This window comes from Varroa destructor, unplaced genomic scaffold (genome assembly GCF_002443255.2).
Source record: "Varroa destructor unplaced genomic scaffold, Vdes_3.0 BEIS01000003.1, whole genome shotgun sequence".
Taxonomy (NCBI): Eukaryota; Metazoa; Arthropoda; class Arachnida; order Mesostigmata; family Varroidae; genus Varroa; species Varroa destructor.
Window position 1 is genome coordinate 34,510,025 of NW_019211456.1, and position 26,775 is coordinate 34,536,799.

At 41.1% G+C, this 26,775-nt stretch overlaps 1 protein-coding gene across 11 annotated transcripts in view; it reads right to left on the minus strand.

Annotated features, from left to right (window-relative positions):
* Window positions 1–777: 777 nt before the first annotated feature.
* Window positions 778–26,775, minus strand: part of LOC111248374 (uncharacterized) — a 65,071-nt gene continuing 39,073 nt past the window's right edge. For 9 of the 11 annotated variants that reach the window (XM_086983776.1, XM_086983775.1, XM_086983774.1 and 6 more), the window contains 13 exons: window positions 9,166–9,289; window positions 8,755–8,804; window positions 7,961–8,670; window positions 7,659–7,751; window positions 7,265–7,411; window positions 6,932–7,163; window positions 5,164–5,256; window positions 4,614–5,022; window positions 4,384–4,505; window positions 3,888–4,006; window positions 3,598–3,702; window positions 3,185–3,289; window positions 778–2,823 (listed from right to left, as the gene is read on the minus strand). In XM_086983776.1, coding sequence (XP_086839902.1) covers window positions 2,785–2,823; window positions 3,185–3,289; window positions 3,598–3,702; window positions 3,888–4,006; window positions 4,384–4,505; window positions 4,614–5,022; window positions 5,164–5,256; window positions 6,932–7,163; window positions 7,265–7,411; window positions 7,659–7,751; window positions 7,961–8,670; window positions 8,755–8,804; window positions 9,166–9,278 — 2,337 coding nt within the window. In that variant the 5' untranslated portion in view covers window positions 9,279–9,289 and the 3' untranslated portion in view covers window positions 778–2,784. Of the gene's footprint in view, window positions 2,824–3,184; window positions 3,290–3,597; window positions 3,703–3,887; window positions 4,007–4,383; window positions 4,506–4,613; window positions 5,023–5,163; window positions 5,257–6,931; window positions 7,164–7,264; window positions 7,412–7,658; window positions 7,752–7,960; window positions 8,671–8,754; window positions 8,805–9,165; window positions 9,290–23,742; window positions 24,445–26,775 lie in introns of those variants that run through there. The other 2 variants (XM_086983767.1, XM_022800591.2) reach the window with 2 other exon arrangements.

Sequence of the window (26,775 nt, forward strand, 5' to 3'; positions counted from 1 at the left end):
TTCTTCTTCGTAGATCTTCGACGCTCACACATGCGTAGTTAAATATTGTGCTAAAACCTTGAAAATATAATGTTGCTGGTCAACGATCAATCAGTCAACGACGATGATTTGTATCAGCATGCGTACTCTGTGCGGAAATCTCAGCAGTTACGTTTCTTAGATTGCCCACAAATATCCATAAGACGATGAAATTGATTTTTTACTCACTCGAGAATTTCAGCTAAATTTATATTCTATTGCCTCAACAAAACGTTTATTTACACAAATGTTTGCACAAACCTTGATAAATCAAAGCTATATTTATCTAACCAGTCGCTGTACAATCTACTGTGGTAGAACTGTTTAAATTAATACACGCTATTCGGCACGTTTGAAAAAGTAACTTATCAATAGAGCATTTATTGTACGATCAGTATGAGATATGATGGGCACTGAGACGTAGCATTTTATAGCGACGACAGTCCGTATAGCTAATTTTTAGCGTAACTCTGGGACGGTGGACTGGGTGTTTCGCCCCACTCATTGGGTGCCTTGACCACAAGCGGCCAAAGGCCCGCTCTTCTCGGTACCACATTTTACCAAGACGTTCGGTTAATATGCACTCGAATCAAAGCGATGATGCGTCTGTGCGTATATATGTGTGCGCACAATTCACAATAATCCACTAGCGCGTGCAAATACGTTTTTAGCTGCTGTCTACGCCATTTGTAATTTGATTCTAGCCAACAATGATAATTACATCTACAGTATCTACAGGCGAAAAAAGGACACGCATGGTATCGCTTCACAGTTGAAAAAATACTATTTATTGCCCTGTCACTTCGATATTTGGTAGAACCGTAACAGCGGCGACAGTAAACCAAATAACCGTCAACGGCGGTATCACTTTCGAAGTGGGTTAGCTTGTGATCAACATTCATGGACGCGCTGGTGACAACTTTTTCCCTTATCAATAGAAGCAAAATAGAGAAGTGATAATTATGTTATTACTTTGTGATTGATTTGCCTTGATCAGACTGTTTTCGGCCGACTCTGCGCAACAACAACATCAACATGAAGAAAAGGCGAAGAATGGAAAAAGTTTCAAGGTAACGCACCAAAATTGGGATCACGTAAATATCTTTTCGTTTCCACCTTATTTTTATCCACGCTTCTGTGCATGGATGATCTGCCCAGAACACCACGTGCTATATTTCAACAACATTATGCGCCACTATTACGAAAAATGCTCTTTCTCTCTCCTGTGCGACTCATTATTATAAAATTACCGTTAAGACATAATCATCTGATATTAATCCAGCGATCGCTGTGCTCGAACACCATGCTATAGAACCAGAGCTGATGGTATCTCTCTTAAAAGAAGTCTTTCGAATATTTTCCACAACTGAACGAACTCGCCTCCGACTGCACTCCTTTTTTGCCCTACCCATTCGAAGTTTCGTTAGCGTCAATAACGTCAGATTTTTCCACGAACTCAACAACACAACAGCCCAATTTATTTTTACGCGGGAAAAATCAACGTGTTACTGCTATAAGGTAGGTACTTTGACTAGTTAATGACATGCTGTGTACAATGGAATATCTGATGAGGTTGGGCATCGCTAGCGCAAGCGTCTGTTTTCAAAGAAAAGACGGCTTCATCGATTACACACAATAGATAAATGGCAGCAGCCATTTGACAAGAAAGCTCACCGACGTATGCGCGCAAAGGCGATCACTCGCAGTCGTACTCAGTTATGTAGTTAGCCCCACATGACAGCTTGGTCATCGTGGGATTGGTATCATGGTCGGATTGAGATGACAAAGACACAGGCAAGTATAACAGCTCACTGTACTTCGACTCTATGTACCTCGAAATATTTTGTTTGTGTGGGTACTCCGCGTCGCGACAACTCCCTTTTAACAAATATATATATATATATATAATTATCAAGTAAAGTGTATATGATGCTTCTGCTTTTTCTTTTCTTTATTTGACGCGCGTTCCAAAGCAAATATTTACCTTGTAGGAATGTTAGCTTTTTTAATCATACTAATATAATCCACCTATCTAGTCTAGTAGGTCTGCAGAAAAAAAGGGGCAAGATTTATGTTATAAAATGGGCAGATAACAGTCAATTCAAACTAAACTTCATATCTCTACACGAATATATCACTGAAATACAGAAATAATATATATGATGTAATAGAAAACTATGTCATCAGTATGCCCCCGTATACGACATAAAGGAGCACAGATATATATATGTATATATGAATGATAGGCATTGCAATAAACGCCTAATCAAAAGGCTGCATCACGTAGCAGAACCTCAAAAGCTTAAAGCTGACGTACATTTTCCTTAATTATCAGCAATTTGCAAATATATATATAAAAAAAAAAAGTTGCTTTCAACACTGCCATAATCGTAGCTACCGCTACGAAGGCAGTATGAGCTCAAACCAGTTTCAACAAATGTCTGTACACCTCTACGTATAAAAATATTTTGAATTGTTAACGCTATACCAAATAGTCACTGGTCGACCCGTTTTAGAGTTGGAGCTCAACATAAGCAAGATGCCTTCATATGAACCTATCCGACAGTCATCGAAGAACCTGGGCTGTTCGGAAATCTCTCAATACAGTACTGGTGAATCCGCTTAACCGATGTATGGGGATCAGACTTGTGGTAGCTCAGCTGACCATGACCAGGTGAATCAAGTTGAATTGTTTGAAACAAGATCTAGTTTGTTGGTGTATCATTTATGTATGATGTTACTGTATGATGTACTGTGTAAAACACGTCAATATGGTCCTGGCTGTGAGCTTCGATGATGGGTAGCCTGTGGGCAAAAAAAGGCGTAAGAGACATTCTGGGTTGCCTCCTTCCTCCGTTTGCATCACGTGGCATATTTCTACCAAGGCGCCGTATGCAATCAAATGAAAATACTTGAGGGTTTTGTTTTCAGTAGAAAGCTATAGAATTTTGGATAAAATTAGTGCTAATCACCGTTTCGTTTCGTATATGATATAAATCAGCGGTTCTAAAGCAGTTGCCGCGGCTGAGCCTGACCAATGAATCCAATTAGGCAATACGTCCTTTTAACACAAAGAGGCACCCCTTAAGGGAAAATTGCGTGCACTTGATATTAGCTGTTGATTGGCGGGACTGGCTACTGAAGTAGAGGGAGCTCATAGACGCACCCCATCTTGATGAACACCGCTGTGTAGGCCACACATTGAGGCCGCAACCGCTAAGGGAACTCCAATACGTAAAAGTTCGCTGCCAACTACGGACACCGGTTGTGACTACAGATATAGGGACAAAAAGAGCATGTTCGGGTTAGCATCGTTCGAATCTGTGTATACGTACGTATAGATACATTTTAATATTTCGGCTTTTTTAATATTTAGTATTTTTCTACTAGAAAACTCAGAAGGACAAGTTTGGCGTGTCAGATAAACAGAGGCGTTTGAAAAATTGATGTCCACATTACATACATCTACATACTAATGAAACGCTTCGAGTTGATGCTGCCGCTAAACATATCGGGTGCCCTATTATGTATATATAATGAAAATTACACATTTGTTACACGGTGTGTCCGCATACTGACCATATGAAAATGTACCAGATGAACAATGGTTTTAAAGATGATCTGGTTTGCTCCGAAAAACTGTACCTGTCCAGGTTGGGACGCGTCAACAAGAAAATGTTTTACCTGTAACAAATTGATATTAAAGCATCGTATTCATCTTTAATATTTACGTCATATACTTATTTTTATGACAAATCGGCTATGGATGAAAAATAGTATTGTAAAATTTACCCAATACCGAAACGACAGTTACCTGGCAGGAGCTGAACGAATAAGATATGTTTAATAGGCGATTCGGTAGAACCTACCTTTTCTGGAGCCTTATATGACACGACGTAGCCCTTAATCCTGTCGTGAACTCGGACTAGAAATGAGCCCTCACCCCACATCGCCAGAATAGCTTCGGCATCCGCACGTGAGAGGAACCCTTTATCAAGAGAAATAATGAACTAGATTTAAGGGGAGTCAGTTCCATCTGCAAAATCTGGGAACATAACGAGTAACTTCGTACCTAACAATTCTCAGTCGGCTCTATATGGCTTGAGAACATTGTCTCCACATGTATGAACAGAACAGCATAACAGCCTTGTAACTGTTTTGTCAACCTTTATCATATCTTTCAGAATTAATCAGTTGCCATATTTTACTATACCAATGCACTATATAGTTTTTTTTATGTGAATCATTATTTATACTGATGTCCATAAAATGAATAACGTCAAAACGGGAAAGCACACCTTCCATTAACCTTGAATTATGACTTATTCTCTTTACTATGATATAAAACTGCGTAAGATCTTTTACCGTGGAACCAATCGGCCGCTTCTCCAGGTTTTGAGTCTTCGCTGACGGCACCAGTATTCAACTGTTCTGTGGCAAACCATGCCTCGACTTCCGTACGCTCGAAGACCTTGGCATCGCGGCTCCTACAGTACAAACATTACACACAGAAGCATTTCTACTAGTTAGAAACAGTAAACTTTTGGTAAGTTTAATAGATAAAGCAGAAACGTATTGACCCGCTGTCTTCCTACCTAGAGGTGGCCTGTTGCGGTGGGCTCTGGAAGACGCTAATTGGTTTCACGGATGGTAATTTTGGTGGCACAGGTGGCTTAAACGAAGGCTTCGGTAAAATAGTTGGTTTTGGCGATACTATTGCTGGCTTTTGGCTATTTGCTTGTTGCTGATGCTGTTTAAAGAACGGATCGTCGGCGGCCACAACACCAGCGTCTTGCTGTTGGCCTGAGCAACTCGTTATTTCATTGGTTTGCCCAGTAGACACTGTCTCTTTTCGAGGTTGAACAGCTGGCTCAACGAAGGTCGTAGTTGAAGAACCTACAACTTCGGTTTTTCCATCGTTTGTTCTAAGAGCTTGAACACATGTCTGGTCTAGATTTTCCCGTTCATCAACCGTGGGAGAAGATGCGGCGATCCCTATGTCATCTGTAATATATTATATATTGATTATTAGTTAGTGGAGGCACTGTCAAATGCTGGGATCCGGTTGTCCGGTTGACTGTGTCTCAGTCTGGTAGATGTCCTAAACTGGCGTGTCTTTACCAATATATAAAGCTCTCATTTTACCATTGATGAATATCTGGGAAGATCTCTTGATCTCTTCGCGAGCATTTCGAGCGACTTGTCTTCTCAGTGCATCGGCCTCCTTCGCACGCCGCTCTGCAAAGTTTCAGATAGAAAAATAGTTATAACAGAATATGGAAGCATTAAGCTTAATTTCCGTTAGAACGGCACAGAATACAAATTGCCAAAGACAATAGCGCACAAAAAACACAGAATAAATTTATGTATATAAATCGTACAGTAAATAAGCTTAAACGACTAGTTCCCGTATCGAATTTAATTTCCAGTTGATTATAAAATGATTGCACACTGTGAGAAATGGTGGGGTATGATGGGAGGTGACTATGGCATCACTGTCCCATATATTACATCTCAGAAATTCCTGTTTTTAGGGCCCAGTTGTTCTACACAGGTGCAACTGATCGCTTCCACTAATGGATTATGCGTACGTTTGGGGTGTGGAAGTAAGAGATTTAATTAGTGATGCTACGTTTAGACGTGTAGCAAACATATGGTCTCGTTATACAGTGTTCGAATGGATATAAACGTGGTGTTTGTGTGACAAAACTGTTGATTTTTATACAATTTCATATGGCTTCTAGGAATGGCTAATGTACCCATGTTATGCACCGCTTTGATTTTTTGCTAACCAACAAATGGCTCGTAACCCATTCGCAACCACCACTCGCATTTTAGTGTCATTCACCTATGTAGATTTATGAGCAAGTCTTATCTTTTCTACGATTAAGTTTCACTTGATCTAACTTAAATACAAACAATTTAAATCACTACTAAGTCATATTAAAAATATATTATAGGCTACATATTCCTATTAAAATACTGGTGCGCGTAGCACTAAGTTAAATTAGAATCGTTTGTTAGCAACATTTGATGACTTTGTATAAGATTACAGGCTTTATTGGGTGGAAAGATGTATTTTCTTATTCCATATATCCATATATATGGAATTTGTTTAGTATTAAATATCCGACTACAAAGACACGATCAGCATGGATGCTGAAACGCGGTTCTGCGTTTTCATAGCCGTCGCGCGAGTATGAAATGCACATAATAATGAATAAAAACTTGTATTTAACAGGTAATAAAGAATGGAACTTTAACATTCATCCCGACTACTCGGTTAAGATGACGGAGCAGATCAATCAACATAGTATTAGTCAAGATACCATGTTGATTAATCTAGAGCTGTTGTTTACAGTGTACGAAAATACTTAAATACTGCTTTTTTATAATGCTTAACAGCTGCAACCGGTGGGTACATCAGCCTCAATTTAAACGGTCGCATTGGCGCCAGCATCGCTCACCAGCGAGCGCAGGCCTGTACACCAATGTCAAAGGGCTCTGCAAACTTGGATATGTACAATAAATGATAAAGAATTATTGAGAGTGAATCTATAGAAAACATTTTCTCCATGATGCAAGTCAAATGCCGGACAAAGAACCCGAGCCCTTAACGAGTGGACACCTCCGTGTACACGTAACGCGCTTCGTGTGGAAGACATATACGATCTCGTACCTGCAATAAAAACGATGTCGCAAACACAGAAAGAAATGAAGGACTCCTGAGTACGAAGATCATTAAATCTAAACACGTTAAAATTATAGTTTGAATACATTTCAGTTCATTCATTTTCAATACTGAATAATTAATGAGTAGAATATGTAATGGTAACAGGAAACAACGATAGGTTCATCCCATCATAGCGCTCTTGATTAGTGTCGACTTCAATCGGTCGAGGCGCATACGCACCTTGTTCACGCCAGGCTTGTTCATCGATAGAGTTCCATTCCTGACCAATAGGCTGTTGATGCGAGCCGTTAGCCGTTACCTGCAGCCCGATTGCATCACCGTTAAGCTGGTTAACGGACGAAGTTATTGCAACTGTGGTAGCTTTGGGAGGCGAACTGCAAAAGACCTCGTGGCGCGGCGGAGAACCCCCCATGATCGACACTGGCGACGACGGAACTGACGAATCACGGGCCTGAACAAGAACGAATCCGCGACATTGGCATACTATTAGCATCTGAACCCGATGCAAAATAGTGGGAAACGAATAAAGTGCAATGTGTTTGTCCTATTTACCCGTATAATATTTTGCTTCTCTTGGAGCCAGCGTTGTTTGTCAGATTGGACGGGAGAACTAAGCTCGGCCACGTCGCGCACTAGACGTTCCAGCTCATCTTCGATACCACCGTTGCCGCTAATGCTACATAGTTGCTCGTTAGCGTTCTATATCAAAGAAACAACACTTTTAGGCTAAATCGGCAAACAAAACCAGTCTAGTAATCTGTAATGAGTCACCATTCATTCGTCTATGTAATACTATGAACTAACAGCGGAACGATCTGCTGAAATTGTTCCATCACTCTAAACACTGTAGTCTTAAGGATATGGAAACTCCAAAAGCAACGTGTTCATCAGCACATAATTGCTTTTCCTCGGTAATGAGTCCAAGCGTACCATCAGAGTGTAATACCTTTGTTTCGTTGGTGGTGCTTGAATTAATAGTGTTCTCAACATTTCGGAGTGCCACGTCCTGATCACCCAACGAACGAAGTTCGAAGTTGATCTGAAGGTTAATACATCGAATTAGTGCAAAACATTTCCGGATTGCAGCCATGTCGTCAGCTAGATAAATAAGTTTTCCTATTTTAGGTCATTTCAAAAGAAGAATGGAGGCACAACGTTACCCCTTTACTACGAGCATGTTAACAATCAGCTATTTGCTTTAATAGACAAAACATTAACGCCAAGCAGGTAACCATTACAAAGACATACCTTGTGTGTAGGGGCCTGGGGCTTGACCATAGGTCGAACTTCCACGACCGGTTTTACGGAATTTATTGTCCTATTATCGGCGAGCTTATTGCTGTTTAGACTGCAGCTGTTATTTGAATTTAGTGTCTTTCCGTTCAGCTGTATTTGAGGTCTATGATTTGTGATGAAGCTGTTGCTGTTAATATGCTGCGGAAAACTGTTCCGCAAACGCCCACCACCACCACTGCTGATATTTACACCGTTACTGCTTCTATTATTATTGTTGTTAAAATTATTATGGTTGATATTGTTCTGTTTTTTAATTATAGGGCTCGTCATGCCATTATTATTGGTACTATTGTACACAAAATGTTGCTGCTGGTTGTTACTATTGTTGAAGTTCCCATTAACGGGGCTCGAAGACGGGCTTCGGGAGGTGTTCGAATTTAATGGCAGACTCGTCGGCCTACGAAGAGGTGTATCGCCAGTCACAACATGGCCACTGGCTTGTTTCGTTGGCAACAGACTCGTCGTGTCCTTATTGCTTAGATCGTGTTGGTTGTTGGTTGACTCAAGGTTTCTCAAAGGCTTCAGTGACGATCTGTGAGACTCATGAGGTTGACATCTGGGGTCGCTTTCTCCTACTACCCACGTCCAGGGCTCTCCATCGGCGCCCAACAAAAAGCCGACGCGTTTCTTCGAAGTGCCTAGGAGAAAACGGGAAAAATGTTCTATAAATTTTTTCTTAGCTATACATAGTTTCCAGTTTGATATGTGAACACAATAGTTGCCCCGACGGGCTCAAGTAAACATACCGTTTGCCTTCGGGATCTCATGCTGATTTTCAGCCTCACGCTGTTTCCATCTGGAAGAGAGAACGAGTCGAACATTGCTACTAATGATAAATCAATGCGCGTCTGTTTCAGACGCAATGACCCAACGCATTTCACAGTTGGCATTGCAGAATTAAGTATTACATCGGCGTCTACCGCAAGATATGAAAATGGGTCAAACAGATCACTGTTATTTGAAGAGCTAACCTAAGTTAAGCGCCCCATTTTTTACCATTATCACCATCGTATTATTAAGCTCTGTTTCCATTACTCCAAAGGGTGCTGCAGGCTCACGAGATTTTATGCTGTATAAATACATTCTAAAGATGCAGAGCGAGTTTTGCGCATTAAAGACTTCTTCGTAGCGACAGTTAAGGACAAGTAATACCCTACCTGCGAATCTGCTCTTCTCGCATTTTACAAAAGAGTACACTCTTTTGCTCATCGTCGAGCTCGGCCAGTAAGGCCGGTTCGATGTACATGTCTCGAAGAATCTGGGCCAACATTGCGTGCGATACTGGAAACAATATAAACATGGAGTTGTTCAAAATATAGGTATTGCTTCACGTTAATATATCGTATGGTAACTGTATTAGCTTGAATATCTCATTTAGAGTCTATTTAATATTTCGCGCCCATTCCGCTAGCACAATTAGTTGTCTGTATATTGAACGCTACGAGTGAAGCGTTGATAGGATACAGTCACTGAGAACTTTTTTATTCTGCTTTCTTTCTGCTATTATTCAGTTTATGTAAACGTGCATATTATTTATACAAATATGTGTTTAAATGAGAAAAGCGGCGCCGTGTTGCTACAATGAAAACAATCGATCGAAAGAGTCCCTTTGGTCATTAACATCCATATAACTCATCGGAATTAAACCGCGGCTGTCGCTAGGGGGTAATATAGGCAAAATCATTAACAGCTATCAATAGTAGCGGGTAATCGGCATTGTATATCGAATCTAGATCTGGCCATCGTCTAGGTGGATTATCTAACGAGGAAGAAACCGGTGCGGCCTTTTTTGACAGAAGGGCGACTGGATGATCTCGATCATATTTCGGCTTGTCAGGCAGAGAGAAACAGCAAGTGCTCAAGTCAATCTAGCTCTTTGAAAATCCCGGAAGTGTTCTGATTAAGCATGACCATTTCCCGTTTACGGTATGCGAAGTGCCAGGAAGCGTCTGTACAAAAGCTTCACCTAGCTATTTTTTAACGATTTTTCAGCTGTTCAGCTATGCAGGCTCTCTTGCGAATCAATTAGATGCCACTGGCCTCAGTGGAAGCGACGCACCCTATCGCTGTTGGGCATACGTAGAAAAAAAGTCGCCTTTGAACTTGGCTCAGTTACCACTTCCAAGCGCAGATAGTGCAGCATATGGTTGCAGTTAATCTGGTACATGATACATTGATAATATCACTATATAAATCAAAATAGTACGATCAGAAATTTGATTCAATAGTCTTAAGATGTACTAATTACGATACAACGATACCCGGTGACAGATCTGACTCTATTTTGCAGGCAACGACACAACCGTCTACCTCATTTAGTAATGTATATAAAAAGTGCGGAAGCGTATAAAAAGGTATACATCTCCTTTATAGAGAAGCGCTCCTGTTGCGCTTGGCATGACAAAAACTATGTTACCGTCTTCAGCCGCATCGCTAGACGTAAGCTACATACACATTTTAGCTATAGATATATTTGTGCACAGCACTCGGTTGTATCCGCTGTGTACTTGAACCGGTCCGTGTACACCAGAATATTTAGTGGTACGGGAACAAAAGGAAGGGGCATAAGCTGGGCTGATTGTTTACCTGGTTTGCTGGTCATCTGTATAGCCTAATCATCTAAAGTAGGCAAAATATTTCTGAAAGCAGTCGGCAAGCTGCGATTTTCGCAGCGACACTGCCGGAGCGAACGGCAACGGGACTGTTGCAGTACCACAGTGGCCTAAACGACTACTCATTGCATGACCCTGATGCTTGCTAAGTAACGAAATTATGCATTCAGCTAAATTTATTATTAGAACAGTATGGCTCACAAGCCACCAGAGTGGCGAAAAGGCAATTGATTAGAATTAGCATAAGTTGCCCTACTTAAATAGACCCATTACTTAAGCAGGGACCTTCTGGATCGGCATCAATATTAGAAATAGTAACAGCAGTTTCAGTTTCCTAAGGACTTCACCGTATGGGCCTGCTGTGTTGCTTAATGCCCATTTGTTTGTGGTCGCGATAGTATCGACGCAAGTGAGTTAACGGATTATGTCTGTGAGCGCGTTTGCGAAATAACATATCCTTAGGTCGAATTCTGTTACTTGCGAATTGGATCTTAACCATCTCTGGGCTGACGGGGGAAACAGTTGTATCGATGATACATCTGTAATATTTCTAATAATCGATGAAGGCATGAAATTTCGTGGGTTTTGGTGTCTACGGGGTGTTTTTGATGGGCTATTGACCTCTCTATACCACAAATGACAGCCACTTTGATCATAATTAGGTGACAAACATACAGTTTGTCGATTTCAGCCACATTCGACAAAATCTATGCTAGACAATTGTCATGAAATGACCCTACTAAAAGTGGAGAAGATAGATTTTCGATAATAATTAGAAACTGCCATTTTGAAATTAAGTGCCTAAACCTAAGACATCCCCTGTAACTCTGTTGGCAGTGGTGCCCGCCATTGGAATTGTTTACATTTAAAGGCGATGCTAACATATTGTCTAATTTCCGTTACGTTGGACATTCATTTTTTATAATTTACATAGGATAACGAATATCCTGCTGCATCATAGTCTTACGAACTACGACTGACTACTATGGAACCAAAGTAATTCCGCAAAAAATTGCCGATCACATCGTTTTGACCCTGAACAATTGATGCAACACTGACATGCTATTTAATTGTACATCGCAATGCAGAACGGACTTATTCCACCTAAATACTGAACTATAAGCCGGTTAACGGCTGGCCGTTCTCGCATCCCAACGCAATACTGGGACACTCTTCTGTTAGAATAATCTAATACGTTTCGATCGCAGTTTCACCTGGATGTTCAAGGCACAGGTCAAACAATAGATCCGTACAAACAATATCAATCTCATTGAATTTAGGTGGACAGGAAGATCTCGCTGGAGTAAGCCTCAAACGATATCGGTCTTCTTGTTAAGTCTTGTCCTTATCTTTTAGTACCAAGGTCATTTCAGGAAAACGGTTGAAATTCTTGCCAGTTTTCGCCGATACGGCTGTAGCGAAGTTCCTACTTGTTTAAAGCTGTTTGCCCATTGTTTGCAGCCTCTGCTGAAAGAAATAGCATCAACTTCAGCAGGCATCAATTAGCGCTAGTCTATTTTCCGAAACTACCCGTCACTCAATAGTTTATTAGCTATCACTTACGTCTTGTTAAGAGTATCTCATTTGTCCTATCAACTGATGGCATCACTTCTAAAGAGCATGTTAGTAAGCCGAAAGCCAAGAGCGGTTTTTTCAACTAACGCAATAATCTGTACGCGCTGCTAATCGCGTCTGGTCTCGTTGCCATTCTGTTCTATTAAGCACCTGGCTCACGAGCTTGGCAGATCGTCAAACAAATGATCTTCACGTAATCTCACATCTTTTTACTAATAGGGTGTACGAACGGCTTTTCCATTGAGCTAAATATATTATTACATAGAACATGTCTGCAATATGCGAGTCGACGCGACATAGCGCTTATGCCTATCATCTAATTAGCAGTAACTAGGACACAGCACCTTTATTCCTGGTCAACACACGAAAGTTACAGATATTACGATCCAGCTAGCTTACCCTTAGTACCTCGGGGCGGGATCAATATTGTACTGCGTCCGTGTATCTAGAAAAACCTCAAAAATTTCGAGGTCGTAGCGATTGCTTCCCTAGTAGCAGCTGCACGGTGATTTTAGGCTCTGTTTATGAAAAAACGAAGTGTTCTCCATTACGGCAGGATATGAGCTCCGCACAATAGTTATAGTTTATAAATAGGAGCCTGGATGTCAGCGATATTGTCGAGTTAGAAACGTGGTTCGTACTGGTCTCGAAAAACTGTTGTTCAGTCTTTATTCGACCGTTACTTAACTAAACCTAGTAGGGTGATCCTCCGGCGTACGTAGACCTTTCAATGTGTACTCCTGCTAGCAATGTCTAAGTTGACCCTGTCCGGATATAATGTGGTGCGAAGTTAGACATAAGATGATAGTTTAGTTGTATATTGGTTACATAAGTTTAAAATGAGGCCGCGGCCATCTAGTTTCATACGTGTTGACGAGCTCAAGAGTGAAGAGAGAGAATTAATTTCCGAAAAGGTGGGAGGACGCAACTAACGCTTTCAGAACCGTTTCAGACAGGACGCGTAACAAAAGAAATACTTTTAATCAAAATAACTGATTCGGCAAAACACGATGCAGCAGCAAAATGTTGCTTGTGTGGACTTGGGTGTGGCTTGCAAGAGTCATTTCGACATGAAGAGAAGCCGTATTTACGAAAGAGCGCGGCCCTCATGAGTGAACTCTCAGGACGTTTCTAAAGTGTTTTCCCTAAACATTGGAAATTGTATCCACTTAAGGGTCCAATAGTATCTTATCATGCGGCAAATATTCTTAAAAGTTGATTTCCAGCATTAATAAGTCGTTGTTCCATTTTGCAGATGGAAATTGACCATATTTCCAATAACTATCAATACATATTTCCTGGTTCCGTAATGGCATTGGCTGTACACTCATCTCAAATTCATAAGAGTTATGCTGCTATGTGGTCACAAGCACCGAAGCAGTCCCTTTTGACAACCTCCATAAACTGTTAGAGCTACAGTAAATAATGAACCTTCTTGGACGTTTTGGTAGTTTACTTAATATGACAGTCGGCCTCTTTTGCTGCTACTAGCTGCATATCCTAGCTTTATATCATCGAAATGTATGTATGTATGTATGTAGATTAGTTTTTCTTTCTATTTATCTATATCAAATTTTTTTTTTACATTTTTGTTCAGCTTAATCACCGTCACGCTAACATGTTGCTCCTATAAACTACCGTGGGAAATACTACCTCCATCTACATATACGCGACGTAATCAACATACGTACATAATAAAAGATAGTTATTTACAGTAATTATAATCCCACTTACGCATGTCTGATCGTCATCTATGCGATCTGCGATTCTAATCCTTATTGCTGAAGTTCCCTTGTAGCTTTATGTTGTAATGATTCGTATTCGGGAAACGTATCTAAACTGTGATAAACAGTTCATAATCTTTACGTAATATCATCTTACTGGCCGTGTTGGCGTTTCCGTATTAGCCCGTAGCGTACCTTTAAACGGTTCTTATCTCTAATAATAATTATCTATACACGAGACCCAACACCCTCATTATCTCAGCCTCAAATGACTAGTTTGTAGAAACACATTGTAACAGCAGCGCGATCGCTCATTATTCGTGCAGGACCTTAATCATTTGGCCGAAAATACCAATGAACGCCATCGACTAAATTAGAAGTTTTCCTTGCGTACACAAGCGCAGTCGAACATTCATATATGGCCACCGGAATTGGTTACCTCATTATTTTATCACTATTAATTAAAGTATAACATCCTATAACGCAACGACGTTATCGTTCGTTTAATTTTTAGATTGTTTGACTCAAAATATTCTTCATACGTTTTAGGGCGTCTTTATCATTAACTAGAAGCCTACGGCAATAAGCAAATCTGATCAGATACTTGGTTCTACATATGTGCCGATCTCCACTTTTTTTTTTTCGTTTAAACATTGTCGGTAATATAGCATTTTTGATCTTTGTTCTAACATCAGATTTACCTGTAGTGTATATATATATATATATATATATATATATATATATATCAGAAGTGAATCTTTGTTACGTATGCGAAGCTCTGGAGAGAATTTATTACCGCCATGGTGTAAAGCTATACTGATAGTACCAAAATCGTATCATTCATTATTGCCTGATGGCTGTGTCTATGACAATTTTGACTCGTCTTTGCCGCAACAAACGCACACACATAGATTCATATAACAGATTCGTATCTTTCTAACTTTTTCTTCTAACGTAACTTTGTTGGTTGAAGGCGTTCACGTAGGTGGGAGAAAATAGGATGTCGCCTGCACCTTACATACACTTTACCCGATGAGGTTACATATGTGAAATGCAAAACGACCGCGTGACGGTCAGATAAGAGGGCATCCGCTGTAATTAATGTTTTTTGCCTTTTTGCTGCTAGGCCGACTTTGTTCAGAGTTGTATGGAACGAAGGTTCCGCCGACCACGTAAAAAGCTATGACATAACAGGTTAAATTATTAGCAGCGCGCCTCTATAAAGGCTGTGTCACACCAGCCCCAAAGGAAACACATCAAGCGTAGCGTCATCATCCAGAAGCGTGTGAGTGCACAGGACAACAAAGCTAAAGGGGTCTTTGTTGCGGAGTGACAATGTCTCTCTTACACAACTATGCCTCTGGCCGGCTCTCTTACCTCGACTGACTTACTTATTGAGCCTATTTTTCCGCACTGCTCGTTTTGTAGATTTTCGGTTCTGTTTGCTGATTTCGCATTCCTGCTACGTTAAGCCTAGGTCGACATCATCGTTTCGACATAGAACAGATAGTGGAAGAATAAGCTGAATTATATGGAATTGATAGGTCGAGCAAGTTTTCATGTAATCGATGTCAACAACAAATGGTTGTCAACAACTTAGCAAATCATGCTGCGACCTAAATTATGCTATGGTATAGTGTATCGATGCGTTTAACAATACTTCTACAATAGAAGAAACCTGCGCGATCTATTGTCATATATTTGTATACACGCCGTAACGTTGACTGAATAAAAATACTATCGGGGTACCATGACTAAACTAATATATATATATATATATATAGATATATAGTCTAATTCTGTTAGGGCCACATCGACGTTACACTTGAGCTATCAATGTGAGCGAACATAAAGTTATTATAAATAACGTGTTAAGTTTCCACAGTTCTTTGGAAAAACGCAGCTTTAGAATAATTTCGAAACATCAAATTTCCGCCTATGTATATACTCAATCTGAGCAGTTAGGAATGATCGAATAATTGCTAAAATAAATACTTTTACGCCTAATTCGAGTGCTGTCAAAAGTGCGGTGCCGCCAGCGCTTTACAATATGCTGTTGGTAACATTGTACTCTTTACAGCACTCGGACTAGGCCTATAAGTATTTATTTTAATAATATATTATATAAATAAATTTATATATATGTATAAATATTTAAGATACGCCTAGGGCCAACAGTTCACAACAACTCACACCTACAAGTATAGCAATTGAAAAATTGCGTTTACCCCGTGAATTTTACCTATAAATTTTGCTATCTTTTAACGTAAGTTTTGCTGCGCTTTGTGTAGGTATAATTGGGTTCCAATCGATATCATCCGCCGTTACTCAAGAGAGTAGCAGCGTTATGCGTCTATTTATATGATGTTGTCTATGTGTGTGTGTGTGTGTGTGTGTGTACATTTATGATCCACTAAGAAAACAAGATGCGTTCAAATCGTTTTTTTCCATTAAAATAACGTAGAAAAATCTTTTCAGTACTATTCTATGTTGTTTCGGCTCAACAATTGCTTTAATCTTCTTCTGACTGATCATTCGCAGATAAACATCGCATTTTCATCCGGCACGTTTTTTTTTATAATGCCCTACTCAACCACTATAATAAAAGCGGGCAGCATTCCGAGACAGAACGATAACCCGCCCCAGCGCTTCTGCTTGAGCAATACAGCCAATTTCAGTTTCGTACATAGCTTAAATGTTTCTACATTACCAATAAAATTTCTTTTACTTCTCATCCGTCACACGTCTTGCCACCGCCCCCGCCGTCCCCTCTCTCCCGCCTTGCCTCCCCCGCCACCTGTATGGAACATACTTCAGTCACGTATCCTTTTTTCTTTAGGATCGATTACAAATGATTTCTGTATCACCTAAATTTGGTCGCGTATCCTATCGCCGCCAGCATCACCAACATTTTCTTCATCTGCTACTGTGAGGTTGTAGATGAAGTGATTCAGGCCAACGCGGCCCCCTTTCCGCTGACCGCCATTATTGCTTTGCTAGATAGACGTGGCATATAGCAGCTTCAACAACAATATCATCAGCATCGCAGTCTGAACAAGAGCATGTGATCGGCGCGTGGAATCCATACAATCTACCTCCTGTTTAGCCATCTCTCTTTTGCCTCCAGTCAGCGCCACTCGATCAGCACCTTTGCACACTGACTGCTCCGCCTGTTACTGTTGGAGGGAAACAAGCCGGCTAACACATTTGTGACCGCAATTGCACGTATCCGTTCGCTTGTTCGGATGCCCTACCAACAGAATTAGTCTGCTTTTCCTGCCACCGACGCTGCTGCTGCTCACATTATTTTGGGTAAATTGTGTCAGAATGGTGCGTTGGCCTGCTACGAACGATAGCTTCGAAATGGTGTCACAACGTTGCGACAGCACGTTACCTCCCTCTTCTTCACGTTACCTCTTTCATCCCCGTCCCCCGAGCTTCCGCATTTACGCCATCGGCGGCAGTGATTGAGTCGGCGCCCTGGACCACACCGCGCCAGAACGTGTGCGTACCAGCTCTTTTCGATGTTGTTCCAAGGAACTCATGCAATCACATCAGCAAGAGCAGCAGCGTTAAACGACGTCGGCCACATCCCGTTTTGTCGTCGCGGCAATTCAGCTGTCAATTGCCCTATCTATCGGCTGTATCGGTGGCAGCTTAATGTGCATATGTTCACGCCGATATTCCAGATGACCAACGCGTGTTGCCGCTCGCCAGCAGCCGAACCGGAGCCATGCGATGATAACGATGGCGACCGCGGCTATGGCGGGTAAAAGACGAAACACAAACGAAATGCTCTAGGGTATTGTAAATTTAGAGTATTTAGTATTATACTAGTTATAATACAATGTTGTAAGCTTGAAACACGTTTTGAGATAGCAGAGGCAGTTAATAATAATAATATTACTAATAACTTCGTTGACCAGCGATGCATCATCGACGTTTTGCTAGCGGTCACGGGGGTCAAGCCTTGTTGTATGGGTTGACGGTACCGTAGCTCTATCCTACGCTAGGAGGCGTTTGTCTAAGCCGCTGTTGTTAGAACTAAGAGTTCTGCCTGAACAGCCGTTGTTATTGATGCTGCTGTGTTGCTCCAGCCATATTTTGTAGTTGCCAAGAGCTTTGTTGGATACCGTGATCGCTCAGCTGATAATGAAAATTTGTTGTCGTTGTCAGTGGTAAGAGGAAGCTGCGGAACCATAATCCGCAGAAGATGAGCAGAATAAGTACGATTACCATACCAACTGCCATGTTCGTTGGCCCTTTGTATATGCTGATCGCCGCAATCAGCGCTACGGCATGGTTATATACATTTAGCCATAATGGCAGACAGGAGAGAACAAATACCACCAGGAACTGCCGTTGCCGTTGAGCTGCATGCCTACCACTTCCTTATTTACAACTACATATTATAGATTTAGGACAGTCTGTATAAAGACGTGGGGTAAGGCGTACGGTCCTGAGTGCCGCTTTTGAAGGCCAATTATATTCGCAAAACCTATTATTATCATTGTTAAGTTGTCTTTTTTCCACAGTCATTCTAAGTAACCTGTGCTGATGCAGGCGAGAGGAAGAAGTTAAGGTAAATTAACATAAGGCAATATTTTAAATGCGAAAAGTAACACTGCATGCGTGCTAGAAAATAAACTACGACTGGGCCTTCTAGCTAATTCAGCTCTGACGAAACCGCAGTCGACCGTCATTGATGACTGAGGACAGGAGAAGAAGCGGGTGCCACTTCTAGGTTCGATATTTGGCCCGAATAGCTTTATACCTATTGAAACAAACTAGAAGACGTGCATGAATCGCTAGTCGCTATAGATGATCAACATCTTGCAGGCTTTTTTTCTAGATGAAGGAATGGACAGCCGTTTCGCTGCATATTCTCCTTCGGTCCTCGCCGCGGTTTCCCTGTACACCTATGGCCATCTCTGCCGGTCCTGACGTTATTCAACTTCATCCTTTGCTGTTGTTGTTGTTGTTGTTGTTGTCCTTGTTGCTGTCGTTGTTGCCGTTCGTGGTCGATGATCACCTTTTCGTCGAACTGCTAGTGCTGCCTCAGTTGATCGTGGCGGCGACGGGATGCGCTCAATTGTGGCCATATGAACGCGCAGACGCACGACCGCGAATAGGTACAGATGCGTAGACATTGCACAAGCACCGCATTAAGGTAGTCAATCAACGTACAACAACACAGATTGATCGATAGGGCTTGTGTAGTTTCGTCAAACGAAAGTTTTGACGAGGTTAACGCCTTTTTCCCGGCAGATATAATGCTATTGTCGTTTGCCAAACGAGTTACCCGATTATGAATACAATCGTCTTTTCTTCTTTTCAAAAATGGCTGCCTATTATTGCTTTTATTGTCTATGTTAATGTCACTTATTCTTTAAATCTGTACAAGTGGAGCAAATGGCGACAATAGAGCTTTTCGACGTATATATATAGCGATAGCTTCTAAAATCACTTCTCTTTATAATGTATCTAGACTTGTTATTAATAGTAGTGTTTACGACATAAATAATATTGTAAATAGGGAACATCTGTATCCGTTTCTCTATATTAACTTCGGCAGCTTTTGTTCGAGGATAGTCAGCTACCTTTCGAGTTCGACAGCCTTCGTTTGCTGGATACTGACAATAAGCTATGATCCCGTATTTATTACGGAATCATTATCGCCCGTTTGAAGCTCATTTATCGCCTTCTGTAAACTCCTAAGTGGCATACACAAGCGTAGACGTTGCCCATTTATCATGTGCTTCGCTACAAAACGAGATCCTCGTCACGCCGGTTTCTGTGTTGACCTCATGACGCCTCACATCGTCTGACGGTGGATTCATTCCACGTCGTCCAGTTCGGCGGCTAGCGAATCCGCGGCTCCATTTACAATAAATGGAAAACGTATAGAAAATGCCTACGACTGAACACCGAATGTCATCGTTCGCCTCACACAGGTAAATACCATATTGTCAGACTCGATTTCTGTTCAAATGCAGCGCCATGAAAGGCTCCATATTTCTATTGAATACAATTTTTAGGGGATTAATTAATTTGCTACGCTATAGTTGTGCTGAACGTTGCTCGTCCATGCAACGTCCAGGACAATGACAGAACGTTATATGGGACGAACGTTCAGGCCAGCAGGCGTTGCCAAATAAGGGCTATGAACTAGAAAATGACGAGTAAAATGAGTGGTGAGAAAAACATCGGCATACGTTTATCTGTGGCGTTCATTTGGTGATTCAATAGGACACATTTTGATTTAGAAACTGGGGTTAGGATGACATTTTTGTTCTGCTAGATAATTGAAAAATAATGCGTTCTTAATAATTGCACATGGTCGATGGTATAGATTAGATATCAGCACAGATTTTACTATTTTTTAGCATTTGTTGATATAGGACATCAGAAACTGTTTTGTGCTGTATTAAGACAAGATTCTAGCATGGATAGTTTTAGCATGTTAACTGCATTTTTTTTTGCCAGGCTTCATAACTTTGTTACAGAGCAGTCCTGCCGGTCGAAAATGCCTCTATTTACACAGTTGTTTAACGAAAGCGTTCTTCTCTTGCCCGATGCACAGACCAGTCTACATAGTAGATTTACCTTTTCGAACTGTATCACTCTTCGTAATAATGAAACCAACCGAGCGCATTCATTAAACGTATGTGCCTTAATCGTTTATGACGTACAAACATCGGCTCGAGGCAGTATTTCGGCAAATTGATAATTTATGTTCTGTGTTCGACGGCAGAGCCCGCATAAGCTATTAACAGCAGCATTAGCACAACGACGCAGTAGCGCCGAAGTGGGCGATCGGGTCGAACGTAGCTCTAGCCCGAGGGAAGGGGGGCGTCGGCGGCAGCCAATCGGCCAAACAGTCAACAGCAATTATCGTGATTTTTTTGCGGAAGAAGATCATTTTCACTTATTGCGCCGTTTTCCTCTTCGTTGGTGTTGCCTTTCTACGTCTGCACCTGCTGCTTCAGCATTGACACCTGGCATTTTGCGCGCGTTTTATATCTTCCATTTTTGCATAGACAGTGGCAGTCTGTAACGAAGCGTGACAGTGTCGTTGATGCTGGAAGCGTAGCGGCACGACTGGACAATGGCTAGAAGCTTCGTAACGCACCGCTGTCCATCAGTTTTTCCCTTCTGGCTTCTGTTCAAGATACTAGCATGATTATCGCCTCTGCGTATCATCGTCACAGTGTAGCATAGCTACGCGAGGATGCAGCCATAAGCCAAATTGAGTCCACGAAGTCAAAATGTACGATATGCGCAGTCATCATTAATGGCGTTAGCCGTAAAGGCAACAACCACCGCAATGGTAGCAACCGAAAAATAAAAAAACAGCGACTATTAACTTCGCGAATGGCTTTGGGCTTGCATCGAGTGGTCTTGGGCTTCACGACACGGATAAAAGGTTGGCATCAGCGACGGCGAGTTCTGCTCCCCCCAGTGAAAATCATCACCGCCAAGAATTAGGGAAGCGTCATTTTATGCGATCTGACGGATTGTTAACATCCGTGCTCCCTTGACTTCTTGGCTGGTTTCTTCCGGTCAGTACGAGAAGCCACAGAAAGGATAGCCGAAAAAATAATATAGGCAGTCTAAATATTAGTACGTGCGTCCCATTGCCACAACCACTAGTACAAATATCACCAACTACCGAATGTGGACTTCGAGGCCGAATAAATGACAGGTACGCAGTGGACTGAAGTTAAACCAAGAGCGAATACTAAGCGATAATCAAAGCTCAACGTACAGTTAAAATTTATAATCGGATTTGTTTCAGACTCTGAAGACCTCCTATTTCGAAATTAGTAAAATGGCGCCAAACGAAATAGGCTCGTATTTTTTCCTGAATAAATAGTGATTGGATAGGGTACCTGCGCGAAGTCGTCTGGGCGCAGGTTCGCGTGCAAATGGTATGAATGTATGTGTGATAATATAATTCTCCATTATAATGATATGCATTATTTATATCACTAAATTTCATGTCTCTATCAAGGCGTTTTGTCTGCAAGCCCAATAATTGTTTACAATCCGACTTCAGCTACGGTTTTTCCCGTATCTGAACTGACTGCGCCTCTGTACGTGGGTCTCCTAGGTGTAGAATGCGTCATAATGTGCGATATCATCTTTCTTATCCGTTATCCGATCAACTCAAATTTGATAAGATGTCAATTAATCCATTAGTAGCAGATCATCTCCCAAGCACTATTGTTTCATCAATTATTCGCTTTAAAAAGCGATATAATTCTGTTCTACCTTCCTTTAAATTTATTCTGATAGCTCCTACATTTACGTTATCGCTGACATCACTACACAGCAAATGTTATACACCCATTATTGGTGCTGGTGCTGGTGCTGCTGGGTCTATGTTTTAGCTGCCGTAGCACTGACCGGTACTACTAACTTCCTCACACTATACGCCGACACGTTACCATCGTCGTTGCCTCATCTCGTCGTTATACTAGAACGAAGAAATGCAAACCGACGGATTTATGACAACACAGTATAATATCATGCGCCATACGTTGAACATATGCTTGTATTTAAAATAGGCAACAAAAATAATGTGTCGTAAGACTAGGTTCGTTAGAATCTTGGCGACGATTTCAACCACTGTTTCATATTGAGAAAAAGCTATAGCTTGGATAATATGATGGGTCAGCAAGTAAGAGAAGATCTGGAAGCAACGTGAACTCGGTATGTGGCTTTACAGCAGGATAAACTGAAAATGCGCAATGATGAGATTAGAAAGCTTCGTGAACAGTGGCCTAGAGATACGAAAGGTACTTTTAATAAAACCATTTTTTCTGCGGATCAGTTAATATTGCTGCTAATTTTTCGCTTCGCTGAAATACAGGAGCATTTTCCTGGCACTGAGGGCCGTGTAATTTTCTGTCCGTGAGATTCATCTCTAATCCTTCCTAACAGGCTTTAGTGAAGCTCCTACTCGATGTAATCTCAGGTGGATTCCTATACAAACCAGACTATTTGTTCATTGAAGAGCCTGCACTTTGTCTGTTGTTTTCTGACCCTGAAAAAAAACTTTACGTAGTAACAATACGTGTGTTGTACCGGGAATGTTGATCGGTAACATAGGACTGTTTCACGGGCTAGCAATATAAATACGGTCAGTATTATGAAGCCCATTCAATATCGGCCGCACAAAACGTGCTAATAGACGAATCTTGCATTGTTGTTTATCTAGTACGTTCTTCAGTACACGCTCGTTACGTTTTTCTATAGATAAAGATCACCTTACATAAAAAAAGACCGAATTAGAGATATATAATAGTTATATGGTCCGAAGTTTGTATTATAGGATAGAAGATCCGAAAACACGATCCACACGAACGTGTACGTTATTTCAATACAAATTATTTAATTTTCGTATAATACGTTAAATAGACGTATGTGGGAATGCGTCTTTTAAGAAATCGTCTTAAAGTTATCTAAGCATTGGGCCTGTATGTAGCGCATATTCAAAACCGGAAATATCATATAAAAGTAGTTTGCAATACTTTGTATTTCGATTAACTACTAGAGTAAGTTGAATAGTATAATATAATATTATGCGAACGTACAATGCCGCACTGGTAAAGTAACTTGCAAAAATATTGAAATAAATATCTGTCGGCTTCGTCGTAGAAGCCAATCGACGCGCCGCGAGCGTCTTTCGCAAAGCGTCATATTAAACGGAAACGCTTGTTGTCCATACGTCATGATTGATTTGCTTCTCTTCTTACTGTACAGCCTTACAAATCCTACTAAAACAAGAGAGGCCTGACGTCGATGCAGATCCCTATACCTTTTTTGTTGCTTTTCTTCGGTGCGCCTCCAATCGAAACACCGTTCTCTCCTGGTCCGTGTGGATTGACGATGCAAAACACAAGACTATGTGGATTCAAGTCGCTGATCACAACGTTTAAGGCTAAGTCACTACCCCAGCGACGCGGAAACACTGCAGAAGCCATTGTCGATATCCGCGAGTAGCAAAAAGTCTTTCACTGGTTCTAGGTTACGCTTAATTATTTTCTATATTTACCCGCGCTCAAGCCGATCGTTTGTTGTCCACTTGACACATTTTCTTTCTGTTCCTCTTTCTATACAATATGATACAGATTTTGCCCCATTAGTCATCGGGCCACTTTTTTTTTAGGTAGGCAGCACTCCACAGTCGGAAGTTGTTTAACGATATCATGTCCTCACGTTCGCTTATTTATTGATACAACATTTTCACATTTATTAATATGGCAATATTTTGAAAACTTAGGATTTAAAAACTCGATCGAGAGCAACTGGCCTGAAGTTAGCGCGCCAGACTAAGAAATGCATGCCCTCTGACGTGCACTAATCATTGTTTATTGTGCTAAAAGTTGTAACGATGTGGTATTACAGTTTGGCGATTTGCTCTAGGCCATGCTCAGTTTCACTAGCGAGATCTCTACTCGTGATGGTACGCACTGAGTTTTCAGCTTGAAGATCGACCCCTCACCGCAAGAAGCGCTTTTGCAGTGCTAGGGACCCTTGAAGTGGTGATTACGGTTGAGAATAGCGGCTTTACGCTCTCTGATGAGAGGGTTACTTGCTCGTTGCCAGTATAATTCGATACCTAAGTCCGTGCGTGTGCAGGAAGTACGCTAGCTCACCTCAAGGTCCCCACATGAGGGGGCGCTATTGTAAAGATGCGTACACTCGAGATGCGATGACACTTACTGCTGAGTAAACTACGACAGAGTGTAAAAAAGCTCACGGTGGAGAAGCCCAGTCAGCCAAGCTGCGTATAGTGCAATGAGTATATCACGACAAGAGATACGTGTTGGTTCTATTATCTCCAACATTTGATACAAATGCTCCGTTTCGCTTAAAATTAAAGAAGAACTTTGCATTGTGACGGCTGTAAATCCCCAAAAACGATGAATCTTTGAGTTGCTTCTTCATTGATCAGCATCACCTATTCCTATCCAATTTTTGCGAAGTATTACCTATTGTAATCATTTGTCTACTTGCTTCCGCGAAATCGCTGGCACGACAAAATAAATTTTCGCTTTATTCGGTTTAAATAAAATATGCCACAATTTCTACATATAATATGGACAGTAAATAAATTAGACAGGTGAACAGTAACGACGAAAACGCTGCCATACTTCAGTAAATTTTTCATAAAAAACATACCTTTATCTCTTATTATTTAGACCGATCTGCAAAGGCCTGCCATTGTGCTATACATTATATTTTCGGTATTGCCAAGGTATTAGAAAAGATGCTAATGGACTGATGTGTTTAACAAACCAGATCGAAACAGCACCCAGTGCTCTCAATCGCTAGCTCAGTACCCATAAACAGGTACGAAGGAAACCACTAGCATGCATCGAAAGGATTCTTCTCTTCTTATAAAATCATCACTCCATATAACAGAATTTACGCAAATCTATCCATATGCATAAACACGAAGTGGCCCCATTTAAAGCGCTATTCCACCTTTTGGTCAGTACGATATTTTCTAACAGAGCTTCTCGTTTTATATGTGCATGTAAAACAAACACAATTTTTACATTTAAATTAAATACTTTCCATCCCATCGTATCGGCTCGGGCCTTGTATTTCCAATTTCAAACGGAATGTCTAAAGCATTCACTTTAACCTACGCAGACTTTTCTGCACGGAGAGGCGTACATGGTTCGGTGCAAGTTAAGCTCATGTATCTATCGAAAGCTACACTTCTCATGCTTCTCGTGCCTGAATTGACCATGAAGCAAGAACTATGTGTCGTGTATTTAAAAGCAGGTTCAGACAGGAACTATTTTAAGGTGGGCGTCCTATTGCGGTGAAACTCCTCTCAACTTTTGGCCTATTATACTACCTGTGACGATGCCAAAAGGTGTAGTAGTCTCCCTCCACATTCCAAGTTTAAACGGTGAAAAAAAGATTTCTGACAAATGGCTGAATAGACAGATAGTCAGTCCAGCTTAGGCATATGTTGATTCGTCCGTTCGTCCGTCCGTCCGTTCGGTCGAGTCGATCAGTGAGGTGAACCCTCAACACAGCCGAACGGCTCCTATCTATTTGCCGTGTCTTGAAGCTTAAGATTTATGACCGTCAATCTGCCGTTGCATTAGAAGCAGGAAGGCGATTAAATAATAATAATAATAAAGATTATGATTTCATTGGGGTCCAACTTTTGAAGCATACGAGCAATACGTTACGTCGATATTGGGAAGATACACTGCTTATTTTCTCTTCGGTAATGGCGACAATTAAAGGTGTTATTTAAAGCAAAACGATCCGTCCTTCTGCTATAGCATCATAGTGTGATAGCCTTTGGATAAGCAATGCACAAAGGACTTCATCTAGAGTGCGTAGGAAATTTCAACATTTTATAATCTATGCATATCTGTTAATTGTTTCGCCTGTAGTTTTTGGATCAGTAACATGAAAATATCCAGTATGATCTACGCCAATTGGTAGAAAACAGAGAGCCGAATAACGAGTCTCAGTTGGACCACCGGCATAAAAGTCACACCAATAACAAAACAATGGTGGACGGATGCTGTTCAGTACCGCGGAGCCAACCTTCAGCGTGCAACCCTATCGATTTGCACCTATAAGTTAAAAAAAAAAAAACAAACAGAAGTAGCTGTCAACTTTAGGCCTAAACGAACTTGAGAGTTCACGAGCGAACCACCATATATGCCTGCAGTCATTCTCAGCTTATACTATCGTTCGGCCTGATCGCGAATTTATAGCTGTACAGGATAGTTCTTGCAAAGTAGGCAACGACAGAGAAAAAAAAAAGTCCAACAGCTAGATCACATATCCTGTCTATATCAGCGATTCTAAT